This window comes from Pinus tabuliformis, chromosome 2_1 (genome assembly GCF_031772625.1).
Source record: "Pinus tabuliformis cultivar Carrire ecotype Pingquan chromosome 2_1, CPIR1, whole genome shotgun sequence".
In the NCBI taxonomy this organism is placed as follows: Eukaryota; Viridiplantae; Streptophyta; class Pinopsida; order Pinales; family Pinaceae; genus Pinus; species Pinus tabuliformis.
Window position 1 is genome coordinate 584,253,368 of NC_142299.1, and position 22,244 is coordinate 584,275,611.

A 22,244-nucleotide genomic window follows, 5' to 3' on the forward strand; every position below is an offset into this window, starting at 1 on the left:
GGACTCCAAGGAGTCAGGCATTGTGGAAGTTGGGCTGAGGATTTACTTTCCTCGCCCTTGAGAAGCTTGCATTTTCCCTCTGGTCTCTCTTCCTAATCTTATAAAAAAGGATTATTTGCAATATGGACAGTTTCTTGGGTAGATACGGAGTGAATCCTCACTTCCATCCTTGGGATTTTGGCAAGGTGGTATTTCAAGCGTTTGATTCTGCCAACCATTTTCATTCCATGTAGGTTGCAGTTCAGCCTCTTTCTATTATGATTGCCACATGGTAGGGTTTAGACCATACTCCCACAATGGGTTCAATAACTTTGGCATTTTTTAAACCAACGTCAATTCAGAATCCATTTCCACAGAAAACTTAAAGAACACTGCAGTTAAAATATCATAGCTACGTAAATATTTAATCTCCTATTAGAAAAGGGCATGAAGTATATCTAATGGACATTGCAAACTCTATATTAAATCTTGAAAACAAAGAAAATAAAGGCATTAATTTTTCTAAATACCTATGAATGTGGATATCGTATATTGGAGTAAATGTTGGAATTTCTAAGCCTATTTGTTAGAAACCCTTCATGTACTTTCTGATTTATTCCTACCTACTTGTTCTATTAATTAACAAGTTATTTACCATGTAAATACTGGAAATAAATACAAAAGTACATGCTCAACACCTTACAGATCATCAACTGAAGGAAACAGAAACAAGCACACAAGTGACACCGTTGGTTTTGGACTAATGTCCCTGGAAAAACCCAATGTGGGAAAACCGGTGCAACTATCTGAGGGTTTGATTTATTAAGCAGTTTTAGAATACAAATTGGGTGCCAAATCTGGCTCACCCAACAAAGAAAAATCTCGGCAATAGTACCTCTCTACTTGGAAGCAGATATTCTGGCTGAAACCTCGGATAAACACTCCGGCAGCTACACAGCTCCAATCTGCCCCACGAAACCGCAACGTCAACCTCTAGGGACTGTGTTAGCCTCTCTCTGGCCCAGCGTTAGCCTAGCGTCACTCTGGCTTGGCCTGCATCAGCCTTTGGAGGCACTGCGTTCTGGCCCTTTGTGTCACCCACACTGGCCCTCTGAGGCACTGCACAACTCCTGGATGGCTCTGCGTGAGCCCTGGCTAGCTCTACGTGAACCCTTGGCTGCTTCTGCGTCCCTCTCTCCGGCTACTGCACTGATCCTCTCGATGCTATCTCTGCCACTATGCTTCTGTATTCACTGCCCCTCAGCTGCAACTTTGATCACTCTCAACTTTCTCAGCAAACCCAACCCCAGAAAGTCGAAATCTTGATTTCTTGGTGTGTTCTCCAAGTGACCCTCAAGCCTCCTCTTATACTTTTCTCGTTGACAAATCAATGGCCGAGATTAAGTCCCTAATCAACGGCTAAGATTGGATCTGGCTTGATCCATGACTTTTGGACCATTCTAACACAATTTTATATTAATTCACATTAATATTTTATTCTCCTTAATTGTAGACTTAGGGACTCCATTAAAAATGTTAATTATTATAATATCTCCCAAACTGTTTAGAATCTGCCCAAACCATTTCTGGGTATTGGAGATCTCATGTACGTTAGCTTCTCCACCAGTTTTTGTGGCTAGAGCACATCCGATGCTACCCCAAATCAATAGCAAATCCCTACTCCACAAATGCTCAGTTGATGGCAATCAAAACTCCAGATTTCTCCTTGTTTGCTTGATGGAAAATTGTCATAGTATCCTCAGAGCTCAAAACCCTTAGTAACTTTTGCAAAATGAGGTTGAAAAACTCAAAAATGTGTTTTGAAGTGGGCTGGATCTCAGCACGGCGATACTTTATATCCTCATGTGATAAGGAAATTATTGCAATAATTGCAAAACTTGAATTTATTGTGATAAGTACTGCCAATATTATTGCCAAGCTGGATTTTTTCCATATTATTGTGAATCTGTGATAATGGCAATATTATCACCATAAGTATAACACTGAACACAGCAGTTTTTTGTTTTCATTGCTTTACATGAAACACATATTTCAGATAGTAATTAGCAGAGGTACATGTACGGGTGTCGGTGGATAACTGGATATACCCTTTATCTGTTGAAACTTGACATATATACTTGCAATAAATACTCATTCCTTAGCCTGAAATACAATGGCTTTTAATACATCATAAACAATAACATCCTGTTAGTTAATGAATTTTCTACATTTTCAATTAACCTTTGAATCTTTCTGGGAGACGACAAAGATTAAGTTTTGCTTGCCTTCTATTTCAATTTTCAATAATAGGACATTAATACCTGTGTAGGGACGTTAATTTGCTTCCCTTTCTCAATTTTCAAATATTTGAAATGGTTCTGCAGCCTTGGATCGCATTGGAACCACATGGTATTGATAGTCCTGTGACAGATGAATTTCGACAGAAAATGGTTGCAGTTGAAGACTTCCAAATACCATTTAGCATGAACATGTATGTAAAATTGTTGACCGAGTGGATCATTTTATATTTTCTTTATTAAAATTTTGATAAAAAGAATATTCATTACTTGTCACTTTATGTCAAAATGAAGGCATGATTATGTCAACACGCTTGTACCTGGGAGGGCAAGTACTGGTTCAAATGAAGCAACATTTAAAGAAGACAATGGAAATGAAGGTTTCTCAAGAAGGTGAGGAAATGTACAACTGCCTTCGATTCACTAATATTTACTTTTGACCCTTTAGTTCCTTGTATATGGTCTTCGATTGTTCCATTTAACAAAGCATGGGGGGCTATATTCTGCTACTTGCCAGTTGGTTGGCCATACTTTTATCTGTCAAGTAGCTATATAACCTTCACATGAACAATATACAATATTTGAAATTGAAAAAAAATATAGAATATGTATTATATAGTATTTAATATTTCCTATCAGTTCAAAATTTGTATCCATGTCTGAAGAAAATATACTAAAGGTAGCCAAATGACCAATTGACATCCCCAGTGGGCTAATAAATAAAGGCAGTTAAAACTTGAATAACTAGGTTCATTCTACGTCTTCTCTCGCATTTGTCCAATTCTTTTGTGATGCATTGCAAGCTTGTCTAGGATTTCTGGTTAAACCAACTAAACATAATTAATGACCATATCTTGGGATTTTATTCCACATTAATACTTACCTTCTGAATGTCCTCACTTATTGTCTCATTATTTTTTGTAGCAGAAATTGACAGATCACCTTGACTTGCCCAAAGTTCCTCAGGTTGATGTTTTCTTACGAACTACTGTGATAATTAGATATTTCTGATGGTATTACACAGGTGTCTAAACTAATATTCCAAAGTTTTGACGGTATTATACAGATGTCGAAGCTGATATTCCAAACTCTGTTATTGATTAATTCTTTTAAGTTATGGTAGTCATAAATCAATTTTCAGTTGCGCCTGTTAAAAATGAGTTTGGCATCAAGGAGAATAGAAACTTGGCTACAAAAGGGAATCATTTAAATTGTTTGCAAGTCAATTTGAACGGTATATCTTCTTCTTAATAAAATCTGTCTTTATATTTTTAAGTTTCAGTGAGTATTGTTGCCTCAAAATCTAGCAGGCCTTGCCTCACAAGGCAAGAGCATGACCAAGATGTGACAATGAGGTGGATTGCCACTGTCACCTTAGCACTCCACCTACTGCTCTTTAGTGGAATTTAACTGCATGGGAGGCTTCCAGTTTCTCACCTAAAGGATATTCTAAGTCAATTGGCTCAAGGTGATATAAGTGAAACGCTAAGTACTTCTATAGATTAGGGCACAATTCTCCATGTAAAAGGAACAATGTACCATAAACAAAGCCTTAAAAGGATACTTGGTACCTAGGGTTTCAAGATGTAGCTTAACGAATGAGTATCTAGGCATGCAAGCATAAGAAAAAGTTATGCTTAATGGTGGAATCAACAAAAAGTGATGGAAAACCTTTAAATAAACCCTAAGTTGAAGCCTTGTGTAAGATTAAGGTTTTATTAGGGCATAAATTGCCTAGAGTTGATGATGTCAGCCCTACTAGGAAAACTTCACCATGAAAGAAGCTAGATTTTTAAGTTTCAGTGAGTATTGTTGCCTCAAAATCTAGCAGGCCTTGCCTCACAAGGCAAGAGCATGACCAAGATGTGACAATGAGGTGGATTGCCACTGTCACCTTAGCACTCCACCTACTGCTCTTTAGTGGAATTTAACTGCATGGGAGGCTTCCAGTTTCTCACCTAAAGGATATTCTAAGTCAATTGGCTCAAGGTGATATAAGTGAAACGCTAAGTACTTCTATAGATTAGGGCACAATTCTCCATGTAAAAGGAACAATGTACCATAAACAAAGCCTTAAAAGGATACTTGGTACCTCGGGTTTCAAGATGTAGCTTAACGAATGAGTATCTAGGCATGCAAGCATAAGAAAAAGTTATGCTTAATGGTGGAATCAACAAAAAATGATGGAAAACCTTTAAATAAACCCTAAGTTGAAGCCTTGTGTAAGATTAAGGTTTTATTAGGGCATAAATTGCCTAGAGTTGATGATGTCAGCCCTACTAGGAAAACTTCACCATGAAAGAAGCTAGATTTTGAGTCTAGCAGGTCAATCAAGGTGAGGTCTATTGAGAAATCTAGGGGCAGCTAGATTAGGGTGATTTCTCTTACTTTTGATAACTGCATGTGACGTTCTTTTACTTAACTTTGATGTACTTGTAGTTAGCTTCTTCTTTATTTGATTATTATAGTGTTCTTTTATCATCAAACAACTACCAAACTATAAAGATCAAAGAAACAAGAGGACACAAAATGTAGGCTGCTAGCCAGGGCCAAAACCTCTCCTCTTGAGAGGAAAATCCACAAGAACTCCTCTTCTTATAGAATCTTCAAATGACGAATTCCAAGACCTAAGACTCTTGACAAAGACCCCTCCAAGACCAAGTCAGTTTTCTCCTTTTGATGAGCTTGTCCTTCACAAAGTCAACCCAAGTCAACTTGCTTCAAACCGTCAAATTTCGGCTTCACTTCAGAGATTTGGTCACTGTTTCAGATCTGCACTTTTTGGCTTGCCTGTACATTCTGCAATTTCACACGCGTGAGTAGTTTAGGGCAAAATTTCGAACCTTCTCTCCTTTGCTTGGCTTGATCCTCTTCCCTTGGTGACTCAACTTCCTTTCTAGATCTGTTGTCCTCAAACTTTCGACTCCTTTTGGTATATCTGAAATTCAGCCTTGATGCAGTAGTTGTGATGCCTTAAACTTCACACTTGCGGAGGATGACAGCCCAAAAACAGTCCTCCAAGTCTTTGCTTCCTTCTTCTTTTAGTCTCCTTCTCTTCGCTCCTTCTAGGTCTCCTTTACTTGTCCTTGTTCAAACTTAATGGTGCCTTCTTCAAATGAAGTCGAGCTCCTATATATAGGCTTCTTGAGTAAGTCAAGTAGCCCTAATGAGGCCGACTTGTCTTGGAGGGAGTCTTTTGACATTTCTTTGACTTACATAAATATTTTTTACATAATACAAGATGCCCAATGAGGTCTTTCATATATGACAATGACTCAATTGACTTCTTGACACTATGACAAAACCTAGAAGCACTCAATGGGTACTTGACCTAAAAAATAAAATGACCTTGAGCATGAAACCCATGTTACAAAAATGATAATAATAATAATTTTTCTTTCTTTTACAGTATACAAGAATCAAGAGTACATTTCATATTTATTAAGACCTGTTGACCACTACATGTCAACTAGCCATAGCAGTACACCCCCTTTTTCGCAAAAGGGATAGCGCTTGAGCGACGTGTCCGTGCCTGTCATCATCAGCCCGATCATATTGTTTTGTAAACCTAGTCTGCATGTGTAAATTGTAAATAATCTTAGCAGATCTGAGTCATGTATGTAAATTGCCTAGGCAGACCTAATTTTCAAGTGATAATCTATGTTCCGGAAGGTTTTTTGTCTCACCGATCCATGATCGGCAGATTTTTCCTTCAACCTAACCCCAAAGCCGGAATGAATTTTGTCATTAGAATCTTAGAGAATCCTAGTGTGTTGATCTGCTAGATTATATTTATGTCGCAAGACTGGGTGGTCTATGAGGGTCTATGTCAAATGGGTTTTCCCCCTTGAGATGTAAAATTGTAAAAGTCATGATCTAAAGTATCTTGAGGGTTAGAAAATGTTTTAATCCCCTCATAAGTCCTAAGTCCTAGGTCCTAGGTGATTTTTCCAAAGGCTAAGTTTGAGGATCCAAAAATAAAAATTAAAAATTAAAAAAATTAAAAAAATTAAAAAATAGATAAAAATAATAATAAAATTAAAAAAAAATAGTTAAAAAAAATTAAAAAAATTAAAATAAATAAATAAATAAATTTTGAAAAATAAAATAAAATAATAAAATAATAAGTCAAAATTTTGAGAAAATAAATGCAAGATTTCAATTTTTTAATATATTAAAATGCATTTAAAAATTCGACGAATGAGATTAAAAGGGATTTTGATCCTCATCGACGGTTGAGATCATTTTGACATGGATCACTTGAACTAGCCGTTGGGAATTTTTCCTTTAAATAGGGTGTCAGGGGTCATTTGAGATCAGATTGGATCTGAGAGTCTGGTGCTAAAGAAAGCTTTCTTGTAGTCATCTTTTGTGCAATAAAGAAAGACTTTGGGGTTAAAAATTTTGTTGGTGTTACTCTTCTGGAAGTGCTATAAGATGATTTATTTTTCTGCATAATTTTATTTTCAGCCATTGATTATAGCTTGATGAAGATTGATTTAGGCACAGGTATCTTGTCTGATCTCTGGGGTTTGAATGATAGTTTAGATTCTGAAATATAATGGCAGGTATCTCCATTTGATCTAGATTTCACTATTTTTTTCTCCCTCTATGTTAAGGGTCGATTTTAAGCTGTGCAGGAAATCTTAGTTTTGAGTTTACCGGGCGTTAGGGGAAGTTCTTGGCTGAACCAACTAACTCCCGGATTGTGTTTTCTGAAAGAGCCTAGCCACTTTTGATCCCGGGCTTATCATTTGAAGTTTTTTATGAATGCATGAAGGGTTTTCTGAATTATTTCACATTAAATTTGAATTCTGAAAATATTACTGTGATTATTGACAAATCTGGCTGCTTAAGAGTCGAAAATCTGTAAATATTGTAAATTTTTAGCTGGTTTTAGGGTTTTCAGTTTGTTTTTGGCACATTTTACTTCTGGGTTTTCTGTTTTTTCCCTTGCAAGTTGCAGGTACAGATCTTGAAAATTTTCGGGGTTTTCATTAGACAAATTTGAATGCAGGGCAAATTTAAAATTTACTGGAGAATTTGCAGGGTTTTTCTGAAGAAATTCGAGGTTTTCCAAGCCATTTGTCTACTAGGGTTTTATTGATAAATCCGAAGTATAAGTGAGAAATTCATTTTCTAGAATTTGGGATATTTTTATGAGGGTTTCAGAATTGTTTTATCATTCTGGCATGCTTCAGAATTTTTCTTTGTTGCTGTGGTCACCCCCAATCATTGCCTAGCACTCCCTTCCTCACGCTGTCAGTCTCAACGTATTTCTCAGCACCCCTATTTCCTGCAAAGAATCCCCACGTCCCTCAAATCTCCTCAGCTCCCTGCGTCCAAATCTGCAAGCAGAAACTTCAGCTCTCCTCCACGCATTTGGCTTTCTCCCTACTGCGTCCCCTCACCCTTGCTCTCTCATCATTTTCTCCACGCAGCCTCACGTCCCTCTCACTCTGCGTTTCCTCTGTTATAACCTGCTGCAGCTCCAGTCATCCTCACGCAGCTAGATCCGCATCACTCCACGCAGCCATCATTGTCTTTCGAGCCACCTGCGTGTTTCATTTTCTCTCCACGCTGCCTGTACGCAAATCCTTTCTGCTGTCCAGTCTTCAGCCCGCAGTCTTCACGCAGTTTTCCAGCCATCGCTCCAGCTCCCTCGGCCTCCCTCGCTGCGGTCTACTCTCCATGCTGCCGTCGACTTTCTCTCTTCATCCGCGTACATGCAAACAACAAACTCGTTTTCCTTACCTTGGTCGTTGATTGCACCTGCACATACGCAACAGTTTTATAAAAAATAAAAAGTTTTTTTTTTTTGTTACGCTTAGTCTATTTCTCCTATACATTTTAGGAATTGACATTTTTTCTTTTTTCATGCTTTATTTCTTTGTTAAGCTTTCATTCGATTTTTTTTTTTAGTGTTAGCGTATTATGTTTCTGTTTCTTTAGATTAGATTTCAATTTTAAGCTAGATTTTAATTTTATTTAAATTAGATTTTAAGAAATAAACAAATAAAGATTTTAATTTCATTATTTTGTTAAGTTAGGAAAACTTAAATTGAAAAAATCATAAAAAAGTTTGTTTGTTTGTTTTTTTTAAGAGTAAAAGTTTAGTTTTATTTTTCTTTTAGAAATTAGATTATTGTTAGTTTTAGATTTTAAGTTCTAAATCTTTATAAAATTAAAAAAATCGATTTTCATTAGATTAGCTTTAGTATCAAGCTTAGTCTTATTTAATTTGTTAATAAAGTTCATTTAAATTTAAAAAGTCAAAAGCATAAAAAGTTAGTCCTTATTTAGGATTTTGCTCTATAGTTAGATTTTTATTTGATTTATATTTAGGTCTGAGTTTTATTTTTAGAATTTAGGTTTAGTTTTCATTTTTGTTATAGTTTAGTTTAGTTTTATTTTACTTTAGAATAAATAAAAAAATCAATAAAAGATAAAAAAAAATTCATAGAAGTTAAAAAGTTTCTTTTTATTTTTTAGACTTTAGTTTAGATTAGATTTTATTTAGGATTTTAGTTTTGTTTTTGTTTTGTTTTTTAGACTTAAAATTTTATTAAAAAAATATAAAAAATATATAAAAATTAATTAATTATTATTATTATTTTTTTTTGAAAAAGGCTTATTAAATTGGAAATTCTTTTTAAAGTCTTTTTTCTATTGTGCTGAAGTTAAATGTGCTTAAAATGTTTATATCTGGAGATTAACTATTTGAAATCTGGTCAGCATTTAAATTTCGTGGTTGTTTAAAGCATTAATTCTTTAGAAATTTAATTGTTGGATCATTATTAAAGCATTGTGCGTTTATTGAACATCTTGCATCGCTTGGGATATTTCAATGATAAATGATTGTTTTATATGGTTTATACTTCTCCAACATTTAATAAATAATCATTCAATCATTAACTCCATAAGGCACTAGTACATTAATTTCAAAATCAATCAGGTGCTAAATTGCCTTGCTGTGTCTCCCAACCCAACTGGTCCACAGTTGGTCTAATTTATCCCATAGGGTCTACCCCCCTTAGCCGCGGGAGACGGCTTAAACGAAGGAATCAGGGATCAGGGTGACAGCCCCCGGTCTGAGCGTTGTCGTGACAATCTATGCGACAACAAGACCAAACCTAGTTACCTATTTCAACAAGGTCAAGACAAAGAAGCTCCAACATCTTTCTTCCACAAGCCATAGTTGAATTCAGCCCTTGTGCTAGCCGTAGTGGGTTGCCTTAAATGGCTTAATAAAACAGAAAAGGAAGAAAAAATAAAGTTTTCATTGAGTTTTGACCACCACAAGGATCCTAGTGCCTTTACCTACTTGGGTGATGGAGTCCTAGGGGCTAGATTTAAGAGATATCAAAACCAATGTTTTAAGACTCCAACTCGGCCGAGGATCGACTCCAAAATGGTAATGACTCGGCCGACTCGATTTCAATGACTCGGTCGTTGTAAAAAATACATTAAATATTTATTTTTTTAATAAAAAAACATAATTTTAAAGATTTTAAACATAATTTTAAAGAAAACCATTCCTATCTATGTGATATCCTATCTATGTGATGTCCCATTCCTATCTATGTGATATCTGCAGCTATCATGCTATGACAACATATCCATTGATGGGATTCACTCTACATTAATACTCTCCTAACACAGTTGGCATAGGAATTGCAAGCCTAAACTCCAATTTTGAATCTCAAAAACATGACTGTGACAATAACACTTTAATCCCTTGCTTACTTCTGAGTCTTAATTGTGTAAGGAGCTCACATGCCTCTGTGGTGGAAGGTATCATAGAAAAATAATTGAGGCCGAGACAGTATTATGCTACAATACCAGTTAAATTAAGTGTGTACTGTGTAGGCCTGTCCAATTTCCTTTGAAAGGCTTAATACTATTGAAGACCTAAGTCTTTTAGTTTGGTTCGAGCTTCTTAAAAATTGAAGCCTCCTTCTCTGGAGTCTGAGCATTATTTGAAGTATATTGATCACAATTTCATGTGCGAGCATCTCTGTGACACTTATGTTAATTTCCTGTGGCTCGTATTCTCTATCTTATGCGATCTTTTCTGTGACATTTACAATCTCTTATGCGAGCTCCTGTTCTCCTATGATATGTGAGCTACTCAAGGCACTTGCTCTCTGTGGATGTATTTTATATGGTTCAAAGTTCTGCAACGAGTTCAAGATGTGGCTTGTCTCTCCATGGTTTAGAACTCAGATTCGTAACCTGAAGAAGATGCCTTTTATTCGCACTACTTGTAGCAGAAACAAAGCTAAAAATTCCTAGACCAAGACCCTGTAGCCGTCCCCTTGTGACTCGGCCGATTCATATCGGACCCGACCGGGTTGGCCGAGTCACACATGACTCGGCCGAGTCATGTGTGACTCGGTCCACCGGGCCGGTTACTTGGCCGAGTCACTCCAGCAGGTAATGAACCGGTTCGAAACGGCCGAGTCAGTTTCGAAACGGCCGGCTTGTAAAAAACTGATCAAAACTATGCATGGAGTAAGGTACAATAGATTTTCCAATAAAAATGTGCATTCAGACAAGGTACAATAGAATAACCTAGCAATATTTCATCACATGTAAGCCATTAAAAATCAGCAAATATACTCACAAATTTTCTAAGAAATTGCCTTCTTTTAGTCACAAAAAGACATCTCCAACACATAAACTAGTCTCCAATAGCAATAGCTTTCCAAAAGATGACATATCCAGAAGTACGAGTAGCAAATGCTAAGTTGAGATCTCTCTAAGGAGGTGGAACTCCACAAATTGATGATGAACAAATGAATGGAGTGATCCTCCTTTTATAGGAGGTCTATCACATGCATTAATTCAAATAAAACCCTTAAACATGTTTGATTTTGAGTAGGCATAAAGCAAATGAGTTACAAGCCAACCCAATAGCTCAACAAAATAAAATATGCCATATTGCCCGCACGTGTGAGCTAGCCTTTCTAAGCAAGACATCATCCACTTTTAGGGTTAAAAATGATCCAAAAGTGCAATGTAAGGGCAAGATGTGTCTCCAACCACCATAATCAACCACAATTTGAGGAAGGGTCCTCAAATCAAGCCTTAAAAGCATATTCATCTATCCTAAAGCCAGCTTTGGGTGTGTTGTTGCACAAAGTGTCTAGGCACCGTGACAACACTCAGAGTAAGGGCTGTCACTCTTGATCCTTACTCACTCCGTTTGGAGTCTCTCCTAGGCAAGTCAAGGGGGGTAGTCCTTAAGGCAAATGGGTGAGGATAGCTTGTGAAACACAGGCTCTAGGAGATTTTAATGATGGACAACTTGACGAAAGTAAACGAATCTCGATTAACTTAGAGGAAAAGATCAAATGCTAATGTAGCCAAGACACGACCACAAGATAGAAATGATTATAGACCAGTGCCTTTTATATTCAATCAACCTTAGATTAAGTAAAACAAGTTATCTAGAACAATTTTCCAATATGTGACGAATAATGACAATCATGAATAATCAATGTGAATGCCCAAAACTTTAACATGCAAGAGATTCTAGATTTAAAATGGCCCAAATCTAGATTCAATTTTTTTTTTAACAATAAATTTGATTTAAAACGTTTGTCGCACTTTGACCATAGAAGAATCATGAAAATTTAAGATTGAACACTTTACATTAGAAACACCAAGGAATTTTAAATTAACACTCTAATTATTCCTTAGATGAATTGAAGGAGTAAAATAAATCAAAAGAGTTAATAAATTAGAATTTTAATGGGCCATAGGCCACATTAAAACTTTTAATGTGTTTTTGCGAGTCCCTTATTTTAGTTTATTTCATTTTTTAGATTTTAGAAATTTTTTAAATGTTTTTAGAATTTTAAAATTTTTAAAGGATTTTTTGAGATTTTTTTTTTTTATAGATTTTTTAGTTTTAGAGTTTTTTAGTATTTTGTAGAATTTGAATAATAAATAATAAAAAAAGATAATCAAAATCAAAATGAAATAATAAAACCAAAATGAAAAAAGAAAAACCAAAAATCAAATTTTTTAAAACTTTTAAATTTTAATGAATCAAATTAAAATGAAATCAGAAGCCTTTAAAAAAGAAATCAAACCTAGACCCTAAACGAATGCATAAAAGAACTAACCTAAACTTTATCTAACTTTATATACATACAAATTAAAAAAAGAAATCAAGCTTTTTGTTTGCTGTTGTGCATTGCTAGTCCGACGACTGAATGGAAGACCAAGGGTGGATCGAAGCAACGAGAGGAGGCCAAGGGAGAGTACACAGGTCAGTGAAGGCAGCACTTGTGAGTTAGAGAATTGTGGATAGGGGACGAGAGGAATGGGGCAACAAGGAAGGAGAGGTTTGAAGAATGGGTGGAGGATTAGCAAGAGGCAGCATGCAGGTAAGAGCACGCTGGAGTGAGAGGGGCTCGAGCAAGTTGACGGTAGAGGGAAAGGCAGCGGAAATGGAGGACGAGGAGCCTCGACCTGTGGAAGACGTAGCGAGTAAGGGAGAAACGCTAGTCGATGGAGTGACTGAGAGCAACAGAAATGGATAGCAACAAGGAGGGGCTATGGAGGACATCGAAGTGAGCAGCGGGAAGGAGGGGAAGCTAGATGCGGGAGAGGCATAGAAACATACAACAAGGGTTTTTTCTTTGTGTTTGCAGGTGGAGGACGGACAGTAGAAGGAGGAACAACTCGATGGAAACACTGAATTTGCAGATTGATGGAAAAAAATGGGGCGCAAGAGGATCTTCGAGGGTGGATGATCTACAGCCAAGAAATTGTGGACAGTAGAGAAGAAAAATTAGGGCCACGAAAGAAATTCGAATTCTCCAAAAACCCTCAAAAAAGACTTTAAATTTTTTTGGAGGAGAAGAATGCAGCAGAAAATCGAAAACCCAGGCAGCAAACAACCAGCAAAAATGGTGGCCCAGAACCTCTTTAAACCCACTAGATCTTCTTAAAGAATTTCCAGAAATCAACTTGCCTCAGATTTAACCCTGAAACCCAAGAAAAATACAGATCTAAAAAAAAAATAAAAAAAAAAATTGGAATCCTTATGAAATTATTTCCAGATTTTTTTATTTTTATTTTTCAATTTAAACCCCTGGACTGCAAAAGGCTGAAATATATTCTGCAGAATGATGTAGATGAACCCCAGAGATCCATATCTTACCCTCCTGGGCCTAGATCTGGACTCTATGTAAATTTCTCCTTCAGTTCTGTAGCTGCAAGACAACAATAAAACACCTAAACGATATGTACAGAAACCCAGAAAAACCCAAGTCAGAGAACCAAAAAATAATTACAGATCTATGTACATAAATGACAGATCTATCAGATCTAGGGAGGGAGATCAATGGTTGAAATTATTTCTATGTCACTTAAATAATTAAATTATTTATCTTTAGAAAATGACTTAATAGTCCACAATAAATTATTGACTTTAATTATTGTACTTACTTAGGAAATGTAAAGTTTTGTAGATGTTCTATGCTAAGAGCAATTTCACTTTTCTCACAGCAATCATACATGTAGATAAGCAAAATGCAGATAGAACATATAAGCAGATCTTACAGAAGACAAATCAGAAACAAGAAAAATGTATGTGTTCGTTTCGGCGGTCAACAGGATGCTTCAACCAGCAAAGTCTCCTTTGGTCAGCCAGCCCAGCATATGTCACAACAACCCTCCAGGTAGCTCGTACTTTTAGGATGAGAGAGGAAGATGTGAGTTGTGTTGTGTTCAAATTCTCTCCAACTTTTCCTGTATATATATCCATTAATGAGGGTGTGTGACACATCTGTTGGGCATGTGAGCCTACATTACAAAACTGGCTGACCTTGCACATATAATTTATTAAGAATAATAAATTCAAAATATAAGTTCTGCTCATCGGATTAAGACTATTTTTATATGGATTTTACACCTCTCAGAAAGAGGAATCCAACAAAAATATTAGCCTCTTAATCTGAGCATCAGAACATGGAGTTTGGACCTAGTTGTCCAATTTTAACACTCCCTCTCAACTAGGGAGAACTCCATCTATTAGTGCAATTAACATCGTGAGTCATCCCGCCGAAACTTGCTTTGCTGGCTTCTTTATTTCAGAACAGAAGTAGGTCAGTCACAAAGACATCATTCCCCGACTGACATAATCAGTCCAGAGGTCCCAGACCTCACAAATCTTGATCCCAGATCAAGTGGTTGGACCATGCCATCCTAGATAGAGAGTACGACAATCTCTGATGCGTCCATCAGTCTTTGCTAATAGTCTCTAGCTTTTCCACACCTCATTGGCCAAATGAGAGGTACTTCCCATGAGCCCTGAACTCAATGGGTAGGATGCATACGGGGCACAGATTAAATGAGTGGCGAACCAGCTCAATAATCACAAGGGTGGGGCAGAAGCATTATGAGTGCTTATAGCTCCGAGAAGCTATCCCCAAAGCCCCCCAGAGCTCCCAGAGCTCATCGTCCAACAGGACCCACATCATAGGGTCTTTCCACGACACCAAGACTCTCACGGAAGGTTAGGAACTTGACCTTCCCCAGGGGCTTAGTGAGAATATCCGCGACCTGCTCATCAGTTCCTATATGATCGAGCCTTACGGCGCCTCGCTGTACCATATCCCGGATAAAGTGGTACCTGATATCAATATACTTGGATCGGTCGTGGAACACAGGATTCTCAGTCATACGAATCCCACTCTGATTATCACAGAGTATTACAGTGGTATCTAGCACATGTTGGAACAGCTCACTAAAGAGCTTCCTCAACCAAACTGCTTCACAACAGGCCATACTAGCAGCAATGTATTCGGCCTCCGCGGTGCTCAAAGCCACCGACTTCTGCTTCCTGCTCATCCATGAGATCGAAGCAGAACCAAGATTGAAACAGCATCCAAATGTGCTCTTACGATCCACCACACTGCCAGCCCAATCGGCATCAGTATATCCTCGGAGTATCACACTCCCGGCAGTGTATCTCAGCCCATGGTTTATCGTGCCCCGAAGATATCTCAAAAGATTCTTGGCACCAACCCAGTGAAAATGATGAGGCTCAACCATCTGTTGACTCAAAGTATTCACTGCAGAACATATGTCCGGACGGGTGTTCACTAAGAACATCAAAGCTCCTATGAGTTGACAATACTCAGTAGGATTGGCCAAGATAGGCCCTGCAGCGCTGCCACTCAACTTCTTAAAGTTGAGTTCCATTGGTGTCGACACGGACTTACAGTCCACCATCCAAATCTTTCCAGAAGCTTCACAATATACTTTCCTTGAGAAAGGAAAATCTCTCCAGGTCTCTGCCAGACCTCCAGGCCTAGGAAATAGTACATCAGTCCTAGGTCTTTCATCTCGAACTCAGCAGCAAGCTCCCTCTTACATTGATGAATGAGAGGGTCATCGCCTGTCAGGAAGAGGTCGTCCACATACAGCACTAGAATGAGAGGCTTTCCTTCCTCAACCTTAAAGTAAAGGTTTGGATCAGCATTGCTTTGAGTGAAGCCCAGCTTCATCAAGTAACTATCCATCCTCTCATACCAAGCTCTGGGTGTTTGCTTTAATAACCCATAGAGGGCTTTCTTCAACCTGCAGACATAAGTGTCTCGATCTTGAACTTCAAATCCCAGAGGTTGTTCTACATACACCTCTTCCTTTATTGCACCATGTAGAAAAGCGGTCTTGACATCCATCTGATGAAGACTCCATCCTTGCGTAGCAGCAAGGGCTATGATGGATCGGATGGTGGTATATCGAGCCACAGGTGCAAATATATCGTCATAGTCAATTCCTTCCTTTTGAGAGAAGCCACGGGCAACAAATCTTGCCTTAAACTTTTCAGCACTCCCATCAGATCATAGTATTCAAAACCGTTCCGGTCTGACCGGTTACCGGCCTAACCGGCCGGTTAGGAGGCTCACCGGTCAGAACCGGTGAAAAAACCCGGTCAGCACCCCTATTTGCCCAGATTTTTGACCTAACCGGTCAAAACCGGCCGGTTTAGGTCCTAACCGGCCGGTTTTTTGCTAACCGGCCGGTTCCGTCCTAAACCGGCCGGTTTAGGGACAGGCCGCCGGTAAAGGTAAAAAGCGGCGGGTTTATGGCAGCTGAGGGCGGTTTAGGGTTTTTGGGGGTGAGGGAAAGGGATTTTCCCTCCAAAAAGACCCTCACAATTGCTATAAGACACCCCTCTCACCCTCATTTGTCTCACACAACTGATTTGGAGTGTTTGTGAGTGTTTGTGAGTTTGTTTGTGAGCTTGGAGAGTGTGGAGTTTTTGCTGAAGTAGTCATCTTGGAGTTGGAGTTGGAGCTATTTTGGAGATAGTGTGTAGCTGTCAGTGGAGTTGCCATCATCAAGAGGAGGCTAAGGGAGCTACTTTGCATTTCCAGGTAAGGATTTGCACTTGATAATTCCTCATTTGGGTCTGCTGTCCATGAATTAATTTTTTTGTGCTATAAACTTCTCATTTCAATGATCTATCATCTATGCTATGCTAAGCCTATGAACTCTCTAGCTCTATGCTATCAAATTTTTTAGCTTGCATGTGCATTTTTTTTCCTACATTTATCATTGGTTTTCCATGTTCCTTAGCTGCAATTTTTTTTTTAAATGGCAGATTTCTTTGCAAATTGTTATTATTTCAAGCAAACATGGCTCCAAAAGGAAAGGACAGTGCATGGGTTCATTGTGATGTAATTGATGGAAAAATGATATGCAAATTATGCCATAAATCTATTGGAGGTGGGGGTATTCTTAGGTTGAAACAACACTTGGCTGGGGTAAGAGGCCAAGTAAAGCCATGTGATGCACCAAAAGAACTGTTAGGTCCTATTAGGGCAGAATACATTGCCAAGCTTGAAAAATTTTATGAGGATAAGGCTAGGGAGAAGGCCATCCAAGATGAAATTGCAAGGAAGAGGGAATTATTAGAAGCCATGAAAGAGAGTGGGTATGATGATTATGAGATTCAAGACTCCACTTCTATCCCTTCCACCAATGACCCCTTTCACTATGTTCATCCTTCTGTTGGAGTTGGCCAACCATCAAGAGGACCAAAGAGACAAAACATCCAAAGTTATTTCTCATCTTCTGCCACCATTGCTTCTTCTAAATCTAATCCCACAGCCACTTCCTCCCAGCCAAGTTCTCAACCCACTTTGGATCAGCATTGGAAAAAACAATGCAAAGAAACTTCTCACCAATACATTGCTAGATGGTGGTATGATTCAGATATCCCATTTAATGCTTCTCGCTCACCTTATTACCAAGCTATGTGGGACTCTGTTATAGCTGCAGGAAAGGGCTTCAAAGGCCCTAGTATGCATGACTTGAGGGGAGCTCTTTTGCAAAAAGAGATATCTTCCATTGATGAGTATTTGACTGAGTTTAGAGAGTCATGGGTCAAAACAGGTTGTTCCATTATGTCAGATGGATGGACCGATGGAAAGAACCGCACTATCATTAATTTCCTTGTTTCTTGCCCTCAAGGAACCATGTTTTTTAAATCAGTTGATGCATCTGATAGGGTAAAGGATGCAAGCCTTCTATTTGAGCTTTTGGATAACATTATTCAGGAAGTTGGGGAGCAGCATGTTGTGCAGGTCATCACTGATAATGCCTCAAACTATGTTCTTGCTGGAAAGATGCTTGAGGCCAAATATAAGACCATATTTTGGACTCCATGTGCTGCACATTGCATAGACCTCATGCTTGAGGATATAGGCAAGGTGGAGTGGGTAAAAAACACTGTAGAGCATGCCAAGTGCATTACAAAATACATTTACAACCACTCATGGGTATTGAGCCTAATGAGGAAACACACTGGAGGCAAAGAGCTTGTTAGGCCTGCAATTACGAGATTTGCAACTCACTTCCTCACGTTGCAATGTCTCAATGGTCAACATAGAAACTTGCAGAAAATGTTTTCCTCTGATGAATGGTCTGAATCTCGGTGGGCTCGTAGACCAGATGGAAAAGACACCAAAAAGAAAGTGTTAGACACTTATTTTTGGAAAAGGTCTGTAGAGCTTGTGAAAATTACCGAGCCCCTTGTTAAGGTGCTAAGGTTGGTGGATGGGGAAAGATTGGCCATGGGCTACATTTATGAAGCTATGGATCAGGCAAAGGAGCAGATACGGGCAGCTTACAATGACAGGTTAGCTAAATATGGCCGTATATGGGAGATCATTGATAACAGATGGAACAATCAACTCCATCGTCCTATACATGCAGCCGGGTATTTTTTGAACCCAAGGTATCACTATAAAAATCGGCTAGGAGATCAGCATGATGGGGAGGTCAGAGCTGGATTGATTGATTGCTTGGAGCGCATGGTCCCTAACCATGTAGACCAGTTGGATATACATAGACAGCTTACTATTTTCAATCAAGCAAGTGGTACTTTTGGCAAAAACTTGGCAAAGATGGCAAGAGATGTGGACCAACCAGGTAAGCAATTCCAATTTCCATTTTGTTTTTCATTTCAAGCTAAAATTGTTTACGTTCTTTACAATTCAAATTATAAACTAAGTTACTAATTATTGTCTTTTTCTTTGCAGCACATTGGTGGGAGTCATTTGGTGGCCAGTGTCCTCAATTGCAAAGGTTTGCAATTAGAGTCCTCAGTCAAACTTGCAGTGCTTCAGGTTGTGAGCGCAATTGGTCTGTTTTTGAGCGCATACACACGAAGAAGAGAAACCGTTTGGAACAAAAACGGTTAAATGATCTTGTTTTTGTGCAATACAACCTTCGACTGAGGAGGAACCAAATGATGAGCAAATCACCTGATCTAGATCCCATTGTGTTGGACGATATTGATCCAACATCAGAATGGGTGGAGGAGACTGAAGATCCTGTGTTTGAGGCTGATTTTGATATCGACATGGCTTTAGCGGAGGATGAGGCAGATTATGTGGCGGCATCAGAACCAGGATCAGTAGCGGCATCAAGGAAAGGCAAGGAACCAATGGAAGGCACTAGTCGTGCAGGTCGACAAACTCGTGCTTCCACTAGGTCCACTTCTATTGTCATTGGTGGCATTGATACTGATGTTGCAGATGAGGCAGAGGCATCCTCAGACTCTGAACCAGATGATGTCTATGTAGCTCCTGATGATGATCATGTGTCTAGTAGTGGTGATGATCTTGATGATTGATCATGTGTACACTGTAGACTTGTAGTAGGCCAATGGCCTCATAGCTTGCAGCATGGTTTTTGGACTCTATAGGCCATTTAGAGCCTCATTTCCTATGTATTTTGCTATTTTGTCGATGATATGTATTGCACTCGGTGCCATTTTGATATATTCACCTTTGCATGGTATATAAATGAGCAAACTTTGCATATTTTGTCTCTATTGGCTTGGAATCATGGTTTTACATCTTAAAAATAGTTTTTTTTCATTAAAAATTAATTATTTAATGTATTTTTTAAAAACCGGTTCGTTTAGACCAAACCAGTCCCGGTTAGACCGGTTCCGGTCGGTAAACCGGTTAGCTAGGTGGACCGGTTCGGTCACCGGTTCCGGTTTTAAAAACATTGCATCAGATCCATGTTTAATCTTGTAGAGCCATTTAGCGGTGACAACAGATTTGTCCTTCGGTCTCGGGACCACATCCCAGACATCATTCTTCATAATAGCCTCATATTCTTCATGCATAGCATCCTTCCAGACTTGATGCTTGATGGCTTCCTCAAAAGATCCAGGTTCAGATTGTATAATAGTACTCATGGCAGCTAGATACCCTTGGTATCTACACGACTTCTTGCTTTCTCAGAATGTTCCCCTTGGGGCAGCATGACCCTCAGCATCTTCGAGGGTGTCCCTGAGCCATGGTGGCCTCTTTCCTAGAGAAGGGGAAGGATCAATAGGGTCCATTTGCCCTTCAACATCAGGCATAGTCTCATCCTGGGGTTCTTCCAGATTTCCAGGTCTTTCTTCATGGTTTTCTTCAGATCTAGGAAGATCTACTACTTTCTTCAGGGAAGCATCTTCGTCAAAAGTGACATCATGGCTTTTCCCTTTGACCAGGTACATAGACTCTATATGCCTTAGAAGTCTCACTGTAGCCCACAAACATTCCTTTTTTCCCAGTAGCATCCAGCTTACTTCTCTTTTCTCTTGGCACATGAAAATAGACAGGACATCCAAAAATTCTAAAATGTGAGACATCAGGTTTCTTACCAGAGAAAACCTCTTCGGGTGTTTTGGAGTCCAAAGCGGAATGAGGGCATCGGTTTTGAATGTACACAGCAGTATTTGCAGCTTCTCCCCACAGAAACTTTGGAAGACCATGGTCACATAGCATGGCACGGGCAGCTTCCACAATAGTCCTATTCTTGCGTTCAGCAACACCATTCTGGTCAGGAGTATATGCAGTGGTAGTCTCCCTTTTAATGCCAGCTTCTCTGCAAAAGTCTTTGAACTCATTTGACTCATACTGCATCATGCATCATCATGCTGCTCTTGATCTCATGCATCACTGTGCAGCCCATACATCATGCTGTCCATGATCTACATCATGTTGTCCATGATCTGCATCATGCTGCCCATGCTCATGATCTCATTTATCATGATGCTGCCCATTACATTATTCACCACAGTTGCACCTTTACTGAGATCATGCTTGCTGTACCTTTTGAAGTTGTTACAGCAGCATCTTCCCAATGATGAGATCTATTAAGATCTTCACAATGCTTTTTGTTAGATAGCTTCATTTAGGGCTTCATTATTATAATGACAGTTTCATCATGATTACATAAACACTATATAGAAACTGTAATGATAACTGAGAGATTACCGTTGTGACAACATTTGAGAAGCTCATCCTTAAATTGATGCCGAGACATTACTGCTGAGCTTGCTGTGGTTAAGTGTCTCTATTTACAGCGAGTAACTATCTTCCTTACTGCGGCTACCATTGCCTGAGTGATCTTACTACGTCTTGCTGCGTTGTTTATTTCTTGCATAATTTCCGCATGTATGTTGCCTTCATTTCTTGCGAAATTTGCCAACGAGTATGGTCTCTCTACCCTGTGTATAGATGAGGGAATTACATTGACTGTAAGGTCTCTCTGCATATAAATGAATTACGTTGACCGTGCAGAGAGCGTAGAAATGTCTTGGTGATTGCGTATATATTACAACATATTGATATCTCCATGTCTGCGTAGAAGGAGTCTTCATTAACTACGTAGGTCAACATATTGTGGCTGCGTGCATTTGGCTGTGGCTCCATACGCTGACTTCGGCTTTGTGCATTTGCTGCGGCTTCATGTATAGATTGCATTTTATATGTCTCCATGTACGGTGTTATACACAGCGTATGAGATCTTCCATGTTGTGCGTATACCATGACGCTCAGCACATACATAACATATATTAATGTCTGCGTATACATGACAAATTATTCCCTGCGTACACATTTCCATGACTGCGATATTACTGTATACATGATAGCGTTGAATTTCCCTGTGTATACATGACCTCATTGAATTTCCGTAACTGCGTTATGACATCGTATAACCTCATCATGTACAACGTGTAATCCATCGTGGACAGCGTGAGAACTATATATAATCTCCAGCGTAACAATATCTTTGTTTCCTTTGCCTGCGGATCTTTATGACATGCGTATGTGTCTTCATTGTTAGCAGAAACTGCGTTTACTCCTTCCCTTACTGCGGCTAGGCTCCACTACAGCGTAACGTTGACTGTGGAAAGCATGACCATTGACGCGTTAATATTTCTCATGACGGCATGAAACCAGCGTATCCACTACAACATATAGGTTTGCATGCGTGACTGTAATTTAGGGCCTTTCCTCTGGCTGTATATATATAACCTCAGCGATGTGTACAGGACCTCTGTGACTTATATAATATTGTATAAAACTTCTGCGGCTGATATAACTCTTCTGCAATGCGTACAAGACTTCTGTGACGTGTACAGGACCT

General features: G+C 38.8%; 2 protein-coding genes across 2 annotated transcripts in view; both read left to right on the forward strand.

Annotated features, from left to right (window-relative positions):
• The window catches only part of LOC149201820 (SIN-like family protein), a 193,872-nt gene that overhangs the window by 83,985 nt on the left and 87,643 nt on the right, over window positions 1-22,244 (forward strand). Inside the window, exons 7-8 of the mRNA XM_089403024.1 lie at window positions 2,364-2,470; window positions 2,571-2,669. Coding sequence (XP_089259150.1) covers window positions 2,364-2,470; window positions 2,571-2,669 — 206 coding nt within the window. The remainder of the gene's footprint in view (window positions 1-2,363; window positions 2,471-2,570; window positions 2,670-22,244) is intronic.
• On the forward strand, window positions 16,207-19,748 carry LOC149201822 (uncharacterized). The gene is made up of 2 exons (XM_089403021.1): window positions 16,207-18,737; window positions 18,848-19,748. The coding sequence occupies exons 1-2, from the start codon at window positions 16,808-16,810 to the stop codon at window positions 19,441-19,443; spliced, it is 2,526 nt and encodes an 841-aa protein (XP_089259147.1). The 5' UTR covers window positions 16,207-16,807; the 3' UTR covers window positions 19,444-19,748.